Source organism: Epinephelus fuscoguttatus, linkage group LG24, assembly GCF_011397635.1.
Source record: "Epinephelus fuscoguttatus linkage group LG24, E.fuscoguttatus.final_Chr_v1".
NCBI lineage: Eukaryota > Metazoa > Chordata > Actinopteri > Perciformes > Serranidae > Epinephelus > Epinephelus fuscoguttatus.
Window position 1 is genome coordinate 2,338,317 of NC_064775.1, and position 14,432 is coordinate 2,352,748.

Below are 14,432 nucleotides of genomic sequence, written 5' to 3' on the forward strand. Positions count from 1 at the left end.
TGTGTAGTAGTGTTTTTTCCCCTATTAGAAACATTTGTGCTTTTATTTTGGCGGGGAAATCCTTTCACTTCCGCTAGCCGTTAGTTCGCTACTCGTTAGCTTAACCATCCGAGGCAGCGAGCGGAGCTCCCGTCAGCAGCCTGTAAAGTGCAACAAAATGAAAGCTGTCGGTTAACTTTGCTTTTTGATTCCCGCGCGGACACGGAGATACTCTGTCGGACAAACCGTCGTCGTGTCATTTTGCTGCCTGGAAAGATCCGCGGGCTGAACGGACAACCGTCGGGCCTCGTCGTCGTGGCCCAGCAGGACTCGAGTGAAGTTGGGAGCGGACTGCCAAACTTCTGCTTCCTCCAGCGGCTCTCCGCGGGGCCCGGGGCTCCTGTCACCGGCCCTGTGGGGGAGAAAGTGACCACAAACCGAACCGACCACCAGGTAAGATGCTAACGATGAACCCGCCCGCTACGTACCTCTCACTACCCCCCTTAATGGTCGCTTTTTGCGGTCGTGCGGTGCGGGAGAGCCTTCAGTAGCTATGCGGCTAGTTAGCATTAGCATAGCATGACAACTTCCCTGGCCTGACAGCTAGCCATAACGTTACAAGGAACTGTCGGTTAGCATTAGCCACTTAGCTTCTCCCACAAGCTACAAACATGCAGCTAATTGTGTGTTATGAATATATTTAAACATGCCAGGTCATTAATGGAGCACATTGTGGTGCAGCTCGTGAGGCCACATTAGCTAGCAACAGTTGTTAGTCAATATTAGCATGCGGGTCTACTAAGCTAACGCTAGCAAGTTGAATTAAATTAGATCCCATTTATTACACACTAGCCTGCGTTACACTGCTAAACTACACAATATGTTATATTATGTCACCTCCTTACACCTTATATATAATGTCCTGCACCATCTTAATAAGTTGGGGTGTGTATTTTTGTGTGGCAATATTATATTCATATATATATATATATATATATATTATTAATTTCAAAATTAGATAAATAATTGATATGACAAATACAAAGTAAACTTTTGGTAGCCTACTAGAATAATATAGTCACTTGCCTTTTCCGTTTACTAGATACATTTAGCTGCAATAAAAACCAACTTCTTTATTTATTCATTGAAACTGTTGAACATGTAGCACATCGCAACAAGTTTAAAATCATAATAATATCGTATCATGACGTATGTATCATATCGCAGAGCCTCCGTTTTTTTTTTCATTTTTAATCTTATGTCATTTTATTTTTTAGTTTTTACACGATAGTAATCAGGATTTTTTTTCTCAGAAATGTAATTGTAATATGTAAATGTAATATCGTATCGATTTTTTAAAATTTAGATAAATAATTGAAATTACAAATACAAATTAAACTAAGGCATATAATCACTTGCCTTTTCCGTTTACTAGATACATTTTGCTGCAATAAAAACCAACTTCTTTATTTATTCATTAAAGCTGTTGAACACGTAGCACATCGCTAAGTTTGAAATCGTAATAATATTGTACCATGACGTATGTATCGCCATAATATAGTATCGTGGAGCCTTTGTTTTTTTTTTTTTTTTGAAATTATATTATTTGTCATACGATAGTAATTGGGATACAATTTTTTTTTTCTCAGAAATGTAATTATTTTATGTATATATATATATATATATATATATATATATATATATATATATATAAAACAAGTCCCTTGTTTTGGATTTGGGGTCGGTCTTGTTCACAAAATATTAGGGGAGGGGGAAAAATCAATACAACATAGTGTCGTGATATTTTTGTGTGACACTATCGAATCAATTTGTTTTATCATATAAACTATTATTATTACAAATACAAATGAAACATTTGGTAGCCTACTAAAATAATAAAACCCGTTGCTTTTTCAGTTTACTACATACGTATTTGCTGCAGTAAAAATGAAGTGAGATGAACAGACGTTATTTTATTCGATAAAAACTGTTGATGTTGACAACGTTGTCTTTTGGTGACATAATTTGCCACTGAAAAATAATATTGCAACAAGTTTAAAGTCGCAATAATAGTGTAGAGTATCGTATAGTGGATCCTCTGGTGATTCCCACCTCTAATAATTAGAAATATTACGTTATATGTTAAATGACTAATCGACTATTGAAGTAATCGGTGACTATTTTAGTAGTCGTCGGATCAGTTTGAGTCATTTTTCATAGAAAAGTACTATAAAAGTATCCCAAAATACTCTTATTGCAGCTTCTTACGTTCAGATATTGGCAGCTTTACACACTCTCCCATGACGGTGAACTAAAATCCTTTGGCGTGAGTACGAAACAAGACATTAGATGACATCATTTTGGGGTTTGGGCGAGACAGACCGACATTTTTCAACATTTTTACACATTTTTCTTTAAAATGATTAGTCGACTAATCAAAGAAGTAGTCGACAATGAAAATAATTGTTAGTTGCAGCACTAATGTTAAAATGTTCTGGTGTCTAATTTTTGCTTTATGGTCTGGACGACATTCATAGTCTTAATAGACCCAGAAGAAAAAAAGTTCGGATGTTATACTGTGGAATAAGGCAGGCTGGGAATCACCTGAGGCTCCACGATGCGATATTATTGCGATACTTCAGTCATGATACGATATTACTGCGATTTTAAACGTGCGTTGTTATAGTATTAACAATGGTAAATATTCATATTTAGTAGGGATGCACGGTAATATTCACACGTCATCGACAATGGCCGATATTGGCTTTGTTATCATATTTTAGTGTAGTGAATAAATACCTGATATCAGTGACTCTTCTACTTTCCCTGTTTATCTGAACTCGTCCTGTCCCGTCCCTCTGAGGATCAATAAAGCTTTATCTTATCTGAAAGCTAATTATCTACCACAGCAGCCCATAATAATGCCAGGATTGTTGCCGTCAACTTCTCAGGGTCCTGTGACATCAGTGCAGTGACTCACCATATACAATATTTGTCAGGAAAATGTTAAAAGCTAAGCAGACGTTAATGTCACGTCTCATCAGTGTGATGATCAGTCAGTGATGATGGCAGACTCTGATCAGCAGACGCCATGTTGACTGTCACTTCCACACTGCCACAGATCCTGTGTTTGTAGTGTCGCATGGTAACATCACCACTTCCCACTCGCAACACGTAAACATATTGTGACAGCTTGTGTCGACTGGGCAGGAGAAACGCTGGGGAATTTATGATTTGATCACAATCTCACAGGAATGGCTGCAACAGATGATTACGTACGTTATCATTTAAGATAATGCTGTTATTGCTTATCAAAGTTTAAGCTACCTTACCCTCAGAGGGACGTGTGCAAAGGCCTGAACTCTTCCTGGAGTCCACACACAACAAGACAAACATAAACTAGGACGTTTACACAAATAAAAGTCTCATTAAGAATGTGTTTAAGTAATAAAGTACTAAATCAGATTGAACACCACTTTCATCCTGACTTTTTCCTCTGGCTTTATCAGTATTGTTGTGACCGTAATGTTTCCATATGTGTGTAGCAGAGATGTGCTGATGAGTCGGCAGCTTCAGGCTCTAACTCGAGTCCACATCAGCCACACATTAGGATTTATGTTGTCCCTCTGCTGTTGCAGGAGAAAGGAATCCCTTTGATGGGAGAATCCTCTTTCCTGGCCTCCTGGGTCAATCGCCGTGCCACAATGATGGGTATGTATGTGTGTGTGTTTAAGATACTGTTACTGTTTGGCTGCTGGCCAAATTGGTCTTTTGTCAAACCTACAACCTAAGGAATGTTTTTTTCCTCAGTGAATAATGTTCCTCTTGTGTTTTGTCCTTTAATGTAAGTGGCATGTAACGTGTCACTGCTGCAGGTCTGGAAAGATAAAGTCATTTAAAACATTTTTTAAGTCTTGAGATGTTAAAGGTTTGGGAGAGTGCTGCAGATAAGAAGGTGGAGGTGTTTTTGTCTGCGTTAGGTTGAAGCACGAGATGCTCTGTTCATTCAACTTTTATCGACATAGTCTGTGAAATGAACCCGCCTCTTGTCGTCCCTCAGATGAGCAGGAGGCGCTGAACTCGATCATGCAGGACTTGGCCGAACTGCACCGCTCCAGCCGTCCTGCCATGTTCCTGTCGGACCTGACCAAAGCCTCCTCGCCCAAGAACCAGGTAACCGTTCACATTTAAACCGCTACCAGTTCTGGTGCCTCGAATTTGGTGCTTTACTCTTTCAGTAATAACAAAAATGTCATTTTGACACACCAAACTGACATCCGAGAACTAGCGGTGACGAGAGCCCAACGCTGTGTTGCCTCTCGTTGCCTTGTTTCAGCCAGAAAGTTGCAGTTAGCCAGTTAGCACATTAGCAACACAGTCCAGTGTTGAAAGAGCAGGACAGATTTACCGTGCGCCAGTGAACTGTAACTCAAACCATCAGGACACGTTTCTGCCGAAGAGCTCGTTGACTAAAGAAAAATAATCTAACCTCAGAGTGATTTCAATTGCTTTGGCATCACTGATCCAACATGCTGAATCAGCGAAAAGAAGGCCAACTCGTGCAGACAAGGGTCAGTGGTGCGGGACACTCCGCACCGACAAGGTAGACGCTCACCAGTTGCCCAACTTTGACCGTCGGCTTGGTGTGTCTGGGCCTTAAAACACAATTCTGTTTATCTGCTGTTTTCTAATCGCACATTGAGCTAATTTCTCTAGAAAAAAGAAAAACTCACATTTCTACTTATTTGCCGCATCAAAAGCCTACCGTAACGTGAATTTTGTGAACCATTACATCCCTAGTTATTACTATGATAATACAGAAAAGAAAAATGACCAGACGCTGAAACTGTTGCATCTGATCGGTGCTGCTGAAGCTGACAGAGCGGCTGTGGAGCTCTGTAGTCGGCCTCCCAGCATTTAGTTGCTTCTGCTTCCTGTCTGAAGTTGAACCCTGGCCTTAGACGTCCATGGCTGGTTTCCAAGCTTCAGGGTGCTGAGCAGCACTTCGACCTCTCGTCTAAACCCAGCGTTCTCACCTTGATGCACCAGGCACAGATGGATTGAAAGGCCCTGACACACCAAGCCAATGGTTGGCTGTCGACCAAAGTCAGACTGTTGGTGAGCGTCTGTTGGCCTAGTTTTTGCGGTGTGTCCCGCACCATTGGCACTTTTCGGCCGATTGAGCATGTTGAATCGGCGGCAGAGCTTGTTGGTGAGAGAGATCACTCTGATTGGCTGTTCAGGTTTTATTTCCTCGCCCCTGTAGCGAGTGAATCTGCCTGTAGTGAAACCGGGGCTAACCGGTGCTTCCTCCTCAGGCTCCACTTCACTCAGCTGCCCCACAGACCCGCTGCTTCTTCCCACTTTAACCTGAATAACAAACCGGAGCTAGCTGGGAGCGGCTAGCGGAGCGTTAGCCGCAGCATGACCGGAGGGAAGCACAGCCAGTTAGCCTCCGCTAGTCTCTGAGCTAGCCCCGGCTCTCCGTTTGGATCCAACCGGAGCACCGAGCCCTGGTTTGTTATTCAGGTTAAAGTGGGAAGAAGCAGCGGGTTTATCGGGCAGCTGAGTGAAGTGGAGCCTGCGGAGGAAACACCGGGACCGTCTGGATGTAATAGTCCGTGGAGGTGCTGCGGTGCTCGGCTGCACAGGTAGGAAACCCCTCGGCTGACAGGATGTACCACTCTCTCACTCCGCTCTCTTATGTGCTACTTGGCCGTTGGATGTAGTCCGTGTAGTGTGTTCAAATGCAACTGACACAGGGCGACGTGAGGCGACGTGAGGCGACGTAGACGACGCAACAGATGGCTTTTATCGCTGCCAGTTCTTTGATGTCAGTTTGGTGTGTCCGCACCTTAATATGAATTGGTACTCCTTTGGTTTGCCTTAAGAGTACCAGGTTCAGTTCCCACCCCAGACTATGTTTTGTCTCGTAGGCCTTCTTCTAGAACAATGGTAGTTGATCGTATAGAAGATCTGAGAGCTGAAACATCATTTGATTAAAGGAGAAATGTACATGGAGCCGGAGTGCGTGACACTGGTTTCCCATTTTGAGTCTAGTGCCAGCAATCAGCACTGCACTGAAACACTGTGTGTGATACTTGTCTAAATAAGGCAAGAATGTCACACACAGTGCCAGTGAAGGAAACATTAGGGAACCAAAAGCCTCTGATGTGATTTTAACATGACTCTCTCTCCAACAGAACGACGTCAGAGTCAAGTTCGAGTTCAAAGGGGAGAAGAGGTGAGTTTTCACCAGGTTCACCATTTTCATGAGCCTACATGTCCGTACGGGTTACAAACAGGTTTTGAGGGCACTGTAAAGAAAGAGTTAGGTGGAAACGCAGCTATGTTGTCCTCTGACCTCTTCTCTTCTGTGCAGGATCTTGCAGTTCCCTCGACCCGTCAAGCTGGACGACCTGAAGGCGAAAGCTAAGGTGGCTTTCGGTCAGACGATGGACCTTCACTACACCAACAACGAGGTATGAAGCCTTCTCAGGCCTGCACGTTTTTGATAATGATGCTGAATCTATCGACACTGAAGCTGTTTTTCTTCTTGTTGTTGCAGTTGGTGATTCCACTGACAACTCAGGACGACCTGGACAAGGCCGTGGAGCTGCTGGATCGCAGCGTTCACATGAAGAGCCTGAAGATCCTCCTGGTGCTCCAGAGCTCCTCTCAGGTGAGCAGTAGAGAAATGTCGACCAGTTTTTTAATCTTCAGTAGTGACCATAAATCATAGCCTGTTCTCTCTCTGTGTGCCCAGAACTCTTCCTCCAACATGGACCTGCTGCCGTCCCACGAGGAGCTGGACAACACGGGATTCAGGGTCGCTGACAAGAAGAGTATGCTGGCTTTGATAGGTGAGTGTCATCTCGTAGAGACGCACAGACATGACACGACCTCAAATTTGGACGTCATAATGCCCCCAAAATAAACCGACCTTTCTTCAACCGACCTCAGGCTCCCATTCGACGGACCGCAGCTCCCCTCCTCCAGGATACATTCCCGACGCGCTCCAGCAGGTGGCGAGGAACGGCTCCTTCACCAGCATCAACAGCGAGGGGGAGTTCATCCCCGAGAGCATGGACCAGGTACGACCAGTGTTGACCTTGTGTTGTGTGGTCCTGTACATACTACCCCCAGTGTTTGGGTACATGGGCGTGTTTAAGCAGTCGGCAGGCTTGTAAGAGCTTGTGTCTTTTCTTCAGATGCTGGACCCGCTGTCCATGAGCAGTCCAGAAAACTCTGCATCTGGAAGTTGTCCTTCTTTAGACAGCCCACTGGACAGGTCAGGACGCTGGATATTTTATTCATACAACAGTTTACTGAGGGGAGGTCAGAGACTCAGCCTGAAGAACAGACTACACTCTGTAGTAATATCCTGTCTTGGTTTTGTTTTCATGTTGTGCAGTGACTACCCAAAATCCAGGATGCCCCGAGCACAGAGCTACCCCGACAACCACCAGGACTTTCCAGGTACACAAATCAGCTTCACTATAACTCGCAGCACTCACAGACAAACACTTGTCTTTATCTGGACACATTTTCCCCACAAATACAACATGCTAACGTTATTAGCACAAGCCTATGGCATTTTACATTGTATAAATTAGCCTAGCAGTTAGCGGACTTTTCCTCTGCTCATATGAAGCCAGGATAAATCACACACAAGACTTAAAATGCTATTTTAGTGGAGGCTTTACTGTCTTCACAATTTATTATGTCTTATCTGTGAAATTAAAGTCGCTGCAGCATCATCATCCTCCTCTTCCTCCCCAGAGTACGACATCCCAGTGTTTGAGAAGTCGGGGAAAGGTGGAACGTACCCTCGACGATACGGCATTCCCTTTGGCCTTCAGGATTACAGCGACGGTGGGTCATTTTCTCCTCATGACTCCCGACATGTGAACATCAGCATCACTTTGCACTACAACATCCTCTTCCTCTGCTTCACAGGGAGGAAGACCTTCCCTCGGGCCCGGCGAACACAGGTCCACGGCTTCCGCTCGCCAGTCAGCTTCAGCCCGACGGAGCAGTCGCCCAGCACCAGCAGCGGCAGCAGCGTCTTCACCCCTGACCTGGAGGAGGCCCCGGGCCCCGCCAGGAGGCCACGGAGGGGCAGCGACATTGAACCCAACCCCAACCCGACCACGGCGCCGACGCTGTCTGTGATGGACATCAGCCCGCCTAGCCGCTGTGAGCTGCACGCTGATTTCATCTGTCTGTCTGTACAGCAGCTGTTTTTTTTTTCTCCGCAGCGGTTTGATTGTATCTGATGTGTTTGTGTGCAGCCCCACGCGCCCCGACAAACTGGCGGCTGGGGAAGCTCCTGGGTCAGGGCGCCTTCGGACGGGTGTTTCTCTGTTATGATGCCGATACTGGGCGGGAACTGGCGGTCAAACAGGTCCAGTTTGACCCGGAGAGTCCAGAGACCAGCAAGGTGAGAAGAGTCTGATGTTTGTTGTCAGACAGTGTGCACGTTGAAAAACAGTCGAGCAGGAAACTATAAAAGTTTGTGATGTTTTTCGGTCGTTCAGGAGGTGAGCGCGTTGGAGTGTGAAATCCAGCTCCTGAAGAATCTGTGCAACGAGCGGATCGTCCAGTACTACGGCTGTCTGAGAGACACCATGGAGCGGACGCTCTCCATCTTCATGGAGTACATGCCCGGGGTGAGTGCTACTTTAAAGCTGGAGCCTATGCATTTGTAGACGCCGATGTGCCAATAGGAACCCCCTCTCTCTGAACTGACCTGTGATTGGACAAAGTCTGACACTTGTCTGTCACTTTGCGTCCCTCAGGGCTCCATTAAGGACCAGCTGAAGTCGTACGGAGCGCTGACGGAAAACGTGACGCGTCGCTACACCCGGCAGATCCTGGAGGGAGTTTCCTACCTGCACAGCAACATGATCGTCCACAGAGACATCAAAGGTGAGGAGGACGACTTATTGTATTCAGAATTCTCACACTTACAACAATCAACACAAATCAAGTCATGGTCAGGAATACGAAGGTGTAAAGCTACGACTAGAGGAAAATGCAGCCGGGTGACTCTGTCTCGTTTGTGCTCAGGGGCCAACATCCTTCGTGACTCGGTGGGTAACGTGAAGCTGGGAGACTTCGGGGCCAGCCGGCGGCTTCAGACCATCTGTCTGTCAGGAACAGGCATCATGTCTGTGACCGGCACGCCGTACTGGATGAGCCCAGAAGTGATCAGCGGAGAGGGCTACGGCAGGAAGGCCGACATCTGGTGAGAACACACACGAGTCCTGGCCTTTCTTTAGAATATAAGTCTGTAAATATAAGGTCTTTTAAGTCATTAAATTGTCGTTAACTGTCTGATACCTGGAGACACGCTGTCCCAAAACTGTTCTGGTCAAGTTAGTGAGTAAATGACAGACTTCACGTAAGAACGAAGGAACTATTTGACAAAGGCACGTCTTGTCTCTCTGATTTGTGTTATTCCGCCCTCAGGAGTGTCGGCTGCACCGTAGTGGAGATGCTGACGCAGCGACCCCCGTGGGCGGAGTTCGAGGCCATGGCAGCCATCTTTAAGATCGCCACCCAGCCCACCAACCCCGTGCTGCCCGCCCACGTGTCGGACCACTGCCGAGAGTTCCTCAAACGGATCTTTGTAGAGACGAAGCAGCGGCCGTCTGCCGATGAGCTACTGAGGCACATCTTTGTACATTAACCCCTGAACCTTTAACCCCCTTCACACACCCCCCCCCCTCCCCGCCTGCCTGCCGAACTGCCAGATACGGCCTTACCTGACGGGGCGTCCTTGCCTCTGACCCCGCCCCCTCCACCTCCACGCTGAAACCATACTGGACCAGGAGGAAGAGGCTGGAAGAAGGTGGGGTGTGGCGGCGGGGAGGCGGGGGCGTGTACCTGCTCCTCCTGTCTCTGTTTGTATGAGACTGCCATAGAGGACATGAGTTTTTATTTTGTTTTTCTCCGCAAGTTGCACCTTAATTTGTCGAACCCGCCGGGGTGGAGCACTTCCTCCTGACTCTTTGGAACCTTTTTTCATGTTTGTACGGTTTCTCTCTTCAAACGTTTTGGAGTGGGATAGCGTTGGTGTTGTGGACCTACAGGAGGTGATGCCTGGCTCTCGAGTGGCCCCGCCCCCCCATCTCGCTGACCCGACCCCAGAATGTAGTCTCCTGCCAAAACCCAGAGCGATGGTGATGACCTGGGCCCGCTGCTATAGACGAAACTAAACCCCCCTCGACGCAGAGAACACTCCCCGAAAACAGTTTCCACTCACCTGCCTTCATCCCTCGTCCTCTTCCTCTCTGATGTTTTGTCTCTCTGCTTCACTGTCTGTAATCTACCTTCCCTCCTCTTCATCTTCGTTCTTTGCCTTGTGCCTTTTCTGTTTTTTAAACGCAGTGTAGGAGTGACGTCATGGATAACCTCCGTCGTTCTCAAAGGTTTCTCAGTGTTGTTTTGCCTCCCGGATAAACTGCCTTCACACCGTTAGCCCAAATCCAGCTGATCTCACTTCAGCCGCAACGTCCGTTTCTGCCTTTTCTGTAACGGGGACTCGTGGTGTCGATCAGGGAGCGCCCTGATCCCACCTGCTCTACCTGCCTGCTCCGGCTGGTAACCAAATATCCTTCAGACTCTGTTTGTAAAACTCGCCGTGCTGGATTAATAATGAAACATTGCTGGTGAATTCTGGGGCGTACCAACGAACTGGTACTCAGACAAGGATCGGTACTCCTGCTTTTTCTCTTCAAACGCCCCCTTCTCTGCTCGGCTTCGATAAGTATTCACTCATCGGCTGGGTCGAGCTGTTGTCATGGCAGATCAGAGGTGGATGAGCTGTTGGTATGTTAACTGCTACATGAACTCGCTGGCATTTATTAACCTAAATAAAACACAGGCTAGATTAGATCTAAAACTATAAGTAGGTCAGTTGATTGTATGGCTGAGTATCGTTTAAAAAGTTATGATACCAGCGCCCTTAAAGTGAAAGGAATACCTCACTCGATGCGAAGTGGTGTGAAGTATGGCCATAAACATTTCCCTGGCATCTCGACACACTGAACTGCAGACTGCAGAGCGCTGCACCAGGGACACTTGTGAGAATCCGCCCTCATGCACACAGTGACAGGATATCAGAGAATTCATGGCGACGAAGGCTGACTGTCACGTCGCCTGTGTCTGTGTCTCTCACAGCGCAAAGACCACAGCCGACCAGCAACAACTACGTACGTTTGGCATCTGCGTGAGAGGAAATAATTCTCCACAGCAGCAGGTGGCGGTTGTCTGTATTCATCTTTCAAACAGGGAAACCGGAAGACTGATAGGACGGATTGTGCCTCAGGTTTGAGACGCAGCTCCAGTCTGTGTTCGGCAGCCTTTAGTGTTGATAGACTCATGATGTGTAACCAATGAGATAACCAATAGATAGTTGATTTATTTTATAAGCTATCGGATTACAAACAAAAGATTCGGATGATCATGAAAATGTTGAATATCGTGGCCGATCATCGGCTTGGTGTGTCAAGGCTCTTAGTATCACATGGCTAACTTTATCTGACGACTTTCGGTGCTGGTCTGTGTTTATTTAGACTGTTTAATAGTTCGGTGTTGGATGTTAGCCGCTGCTACTGTGTTAGCTCGTTAGCTAAGTGGGAGGACAGCGCCTCCAGAGGTGGCAGCAACAGAAAGTTCGCTGAACATGAGGGGCGTCGGGATGATCCGGGAATCCATTCATTTGAGCGGAGACGTTCGGATAAAGACTGGGTATATGGGTCAATACGTTAAAGGTTTGGAGCACTGATACAGAGCCTCTGTCTCTGACCATTTTATTTTATTAATCCAGAAAATGATCAATGAAAGCGATCGTTAGTTGTAGCCCTGATATCAGTGTTATGATTATTCCAGTCAAGAAATATCTTCTCAAAGAAAGAGGCGAAGAATCTGACTGCCTTGGAGGTTTTGTACTTCTGCCATGACATCACTCGACCCCTCGGAGCAGGAGGGAGGCGCCATTGCAAGGCGAGAAGCTCACAGCTGATTGGCCGGAGGTTCTGGCTGCATGACGCTGTCGTCGGTTGTATTTCAAACTAGCGGGTGGATGGATGCGCCCGGACATTTCTATCCGCTCGTCATTTCACCCACAGGTACATTTACAGGTACCTTCATTTCCTCTGCTGCAGTCGGTACCTGTGTTCCTCCAGCCAAGGCTTCACTGTGCCATATCCCAGCGCTCTTGTTGTTGTTTGTTGTTGTTTATTTACATGCACTCCGACAGGTTCGACTCACACTCGAAGAAGTTTACAGTATCTCACAGCTTTTGTTCCTTCGCAGCGATCGGCGCCGCCAAATCAGATATTAACTCGTCACTTTAGCCAAACCACAAACACTCCGTTCAACACGTGTCGCTCTGCGTTTCCTCCCCGGGGCCGAGCTTCCATCGTGACGTCTGTCTGTTGAGTACGACTCGCTGTTCATAGCACTGGCTCCATAACTATGCACCAGTAAGATGTTCGTCGGCTTCTGCAACCAGCGACTCCTCGGCTGATGTTAGAGCAGCGACACGCACTGATGACTCTGATTAACCTGATCGATACTCGTCAACATGATCAATCACAGATCAAACCGACGTCAAGACTTTAACAGACGGTACCGAACGCTTTGCTGTCGGATGTACGAAGCTGAAATCTGACAGGAAGTTGTGTTTCTGCTTTTTAAAGGTGCAGTCAGTAAAGTTTTAACGGCACAATTTAATCCGTAATATCAGTTGCTTTGTTACGAGTCGCTCTGAACTGCTGTCTCAACTGGCGCCACCTCACGTGATTCGATCACTGCTCGATATCATGGACGTTCCTTGCGACTAATTGCTCTGCCGTTTTAAAAAGAAGTTTAAATTTAGACTAGTAGGACAGATATGGCTTGAAGGGAGAGTAAAGCGGGACTTAAATTTGTTAATCGGCTCTGTGCATTCGGCCTAAGGTCTATTGATGTGCACTTTGGTTCAAATAGAGCACTTTTTAAGAAATGTAAATTCCGATCTCTTGTTGTAGTTCCCGCAGCGTCCACCAGATGGTAGTAAAGAACCATATTTTACTGATTGCACCTTTTTTACAGCACTCGTCAGGTCTTTACTGATTCATGAAGGTCGGTTTGATTGTGATTTAATGTCTCACAGAACTCGTGATTTCCTTTCAAGGTACTCGTTAGATTTATCGTGAAGATTCGTCACGTCGTGCGTCAGCGATCAGCTGATGGATCCTCGCAGGATGCGGAAACTGACACAAACTCCTCCTCCACTTGATTTATGCATTCTCAGAACGGTACGCGTCCACACGAAGCTGCAGAAAAGACGACATTTTAGATTTTTTGCAAACATTAGTGGTTGTATTGAGTTTGAGGCGGCCGGCAGCAAACTGTCGCAAATGCCGCCAGCACTGGTTAAACCTTGATACGCACTACCATTATGCACTATCTTTGATTCACTGATGCTTTCCCACGACTCCTCGCCGGGTGCCGCGCGGCGCAGCTCCGTTCAGCGACCTTTTCTTTGCACATTTTAAAGACGATTTTTTTTATTTTTACACAAGTGTGACTGTGTGTGTGTGTGTGTGTGTGTGTGTAAGCAAAGACTCAACACATGAATGTAACGTCTCTCTTTTTCACCGTCAGATGGCCTCGTTCACCGCCGCGGACGAACTCCTCGGTACCAGTATTTGTCACCTGCAGACGCCAAGATACACCTGTAGTTCTCTCTCTAGTGTCTAAAGCCACTGCTGCCACTCCTGTGTGTGTGTAAGTGTGTGTGAGAGTGTGTGTGTGTGTGTGTGTGAGTGAGTTTGTGAACGTGCATTTACTGCAATTTGTGCTCTTTGGACACTGCGCCCGAAATGCCTTGAGCATTCTGACTGTAGGAGGGGAGAACATTAAAATAATAATTAAAAATAAATAAAAAACTGTACAAATGTATAAAATGAGAAATGTACCCTTTTTTAAAAAAAGACCAGTCCACTTATATCCCACCTGTTTGGTCTGTGTGTATTGTAAAAGAAGCCATGTTTATAATTCTAATTGGTTTGTGACCAATACGCCTGTTTATATCAGATCTGTATATCAGTGGTACGCATAATTTTTTAATATATATTTTTTATTTTTCTTTTTTTTAAATGGGAGATTTTATGCATGGTTGGGTCCTGAGAGACGCAGCGGTGCCGTCGAATGGTTGCTGTTTTTTGGCAAAATTCTCTGGAGTATTGCGACAGCTCTGTGTTCATAATTACGACAATTATGACAATGAAAAACAATAAAAGATATTTATTTCACTTTGTTTTAGTCGGCGTGTGTTTTTGTGTCATGCAAAGAGTAAACAGAACATTTAATTTGAAGTGGAACAAACATCCAGTGTGCACTGATCCCTGTGCTCCATGTGACCACTAGATGTCGCTGTAGCATCACAGGGCCTGGCA

The 14,432-nt window shown here is 46.2% G+C and overlaps 1 protein-coding gene across 1 annotated transcript; it reads left to right on the forward strand.

The window, feature by feature from the left end:
* The first annotated feature begins 67 nt into the window (after nucleotides 1-67).
* On the forward strand, nucleotides 68-14,288 carry map3k2 (mitogen-activated protein kinase kinase kinase 2). Its single transcript, XM_049570063.1, has 17 exons — nucleotides 68-432; nucleotides 3,618-3,690; nucleotides 4,040-4,152; nucleotides 6,183-6,223; nucleotides 6,362-6,461; nucleotides 6,548-6,661; nucleotides 6,746-6,842; nucleotides 6,943-7,073; nucleotides 7,191-7,270; nucleotides 7,394-7,458; nucleotides 7,762-7,854; nucleotides 7,939-8,178; nucleotides 8,274-8,422; nucleotides 8,520-8,651; nucleotides 8,781-8,910; nucleotides 9,052-9,229; nucleotides 9,454-14,288. The coding sequence occupies exons 2-17, from the start codon at nucleotides 3,636-3,638 to the stop codon at nucleotides 9,671-9,673; spliced, it is 1,938 nt and encodes a 645-aa protein (XP_049426020.1). The 5' UTR covers nucleotides 68-432; nucleotides 3,618-3,635; the 3' UTR covers nucleotides 9,674-14,288.
* Nucleotides 14,289-14,432: the final 144 nt, after the last annotated feature.

Bases quoted from the DNA above. Each gene is read 5' to 3' on its own strand.
- map3k2 (XM_049570063.1), top strand. From the start codon at position 3,636: ATGGGAGAATCCTCTTTCCTGGCCTCCTGGGTCAATCGCCGTGCCACA. The intron at 6,462-6,547 runs GTATGAAGCCTT...TTGTTGTTGCAG, and splicing joins TTCACTACACCAACAACGAG to TTGGTGATTCCACTGACAAC. The intron at 7,459-7,761 runs GTACACAAATCA...CTTCCTCCCCAG, and splicing joins CAACCACCAGGACTTTCCAG to AGTACGACATCCCAGTGTTT.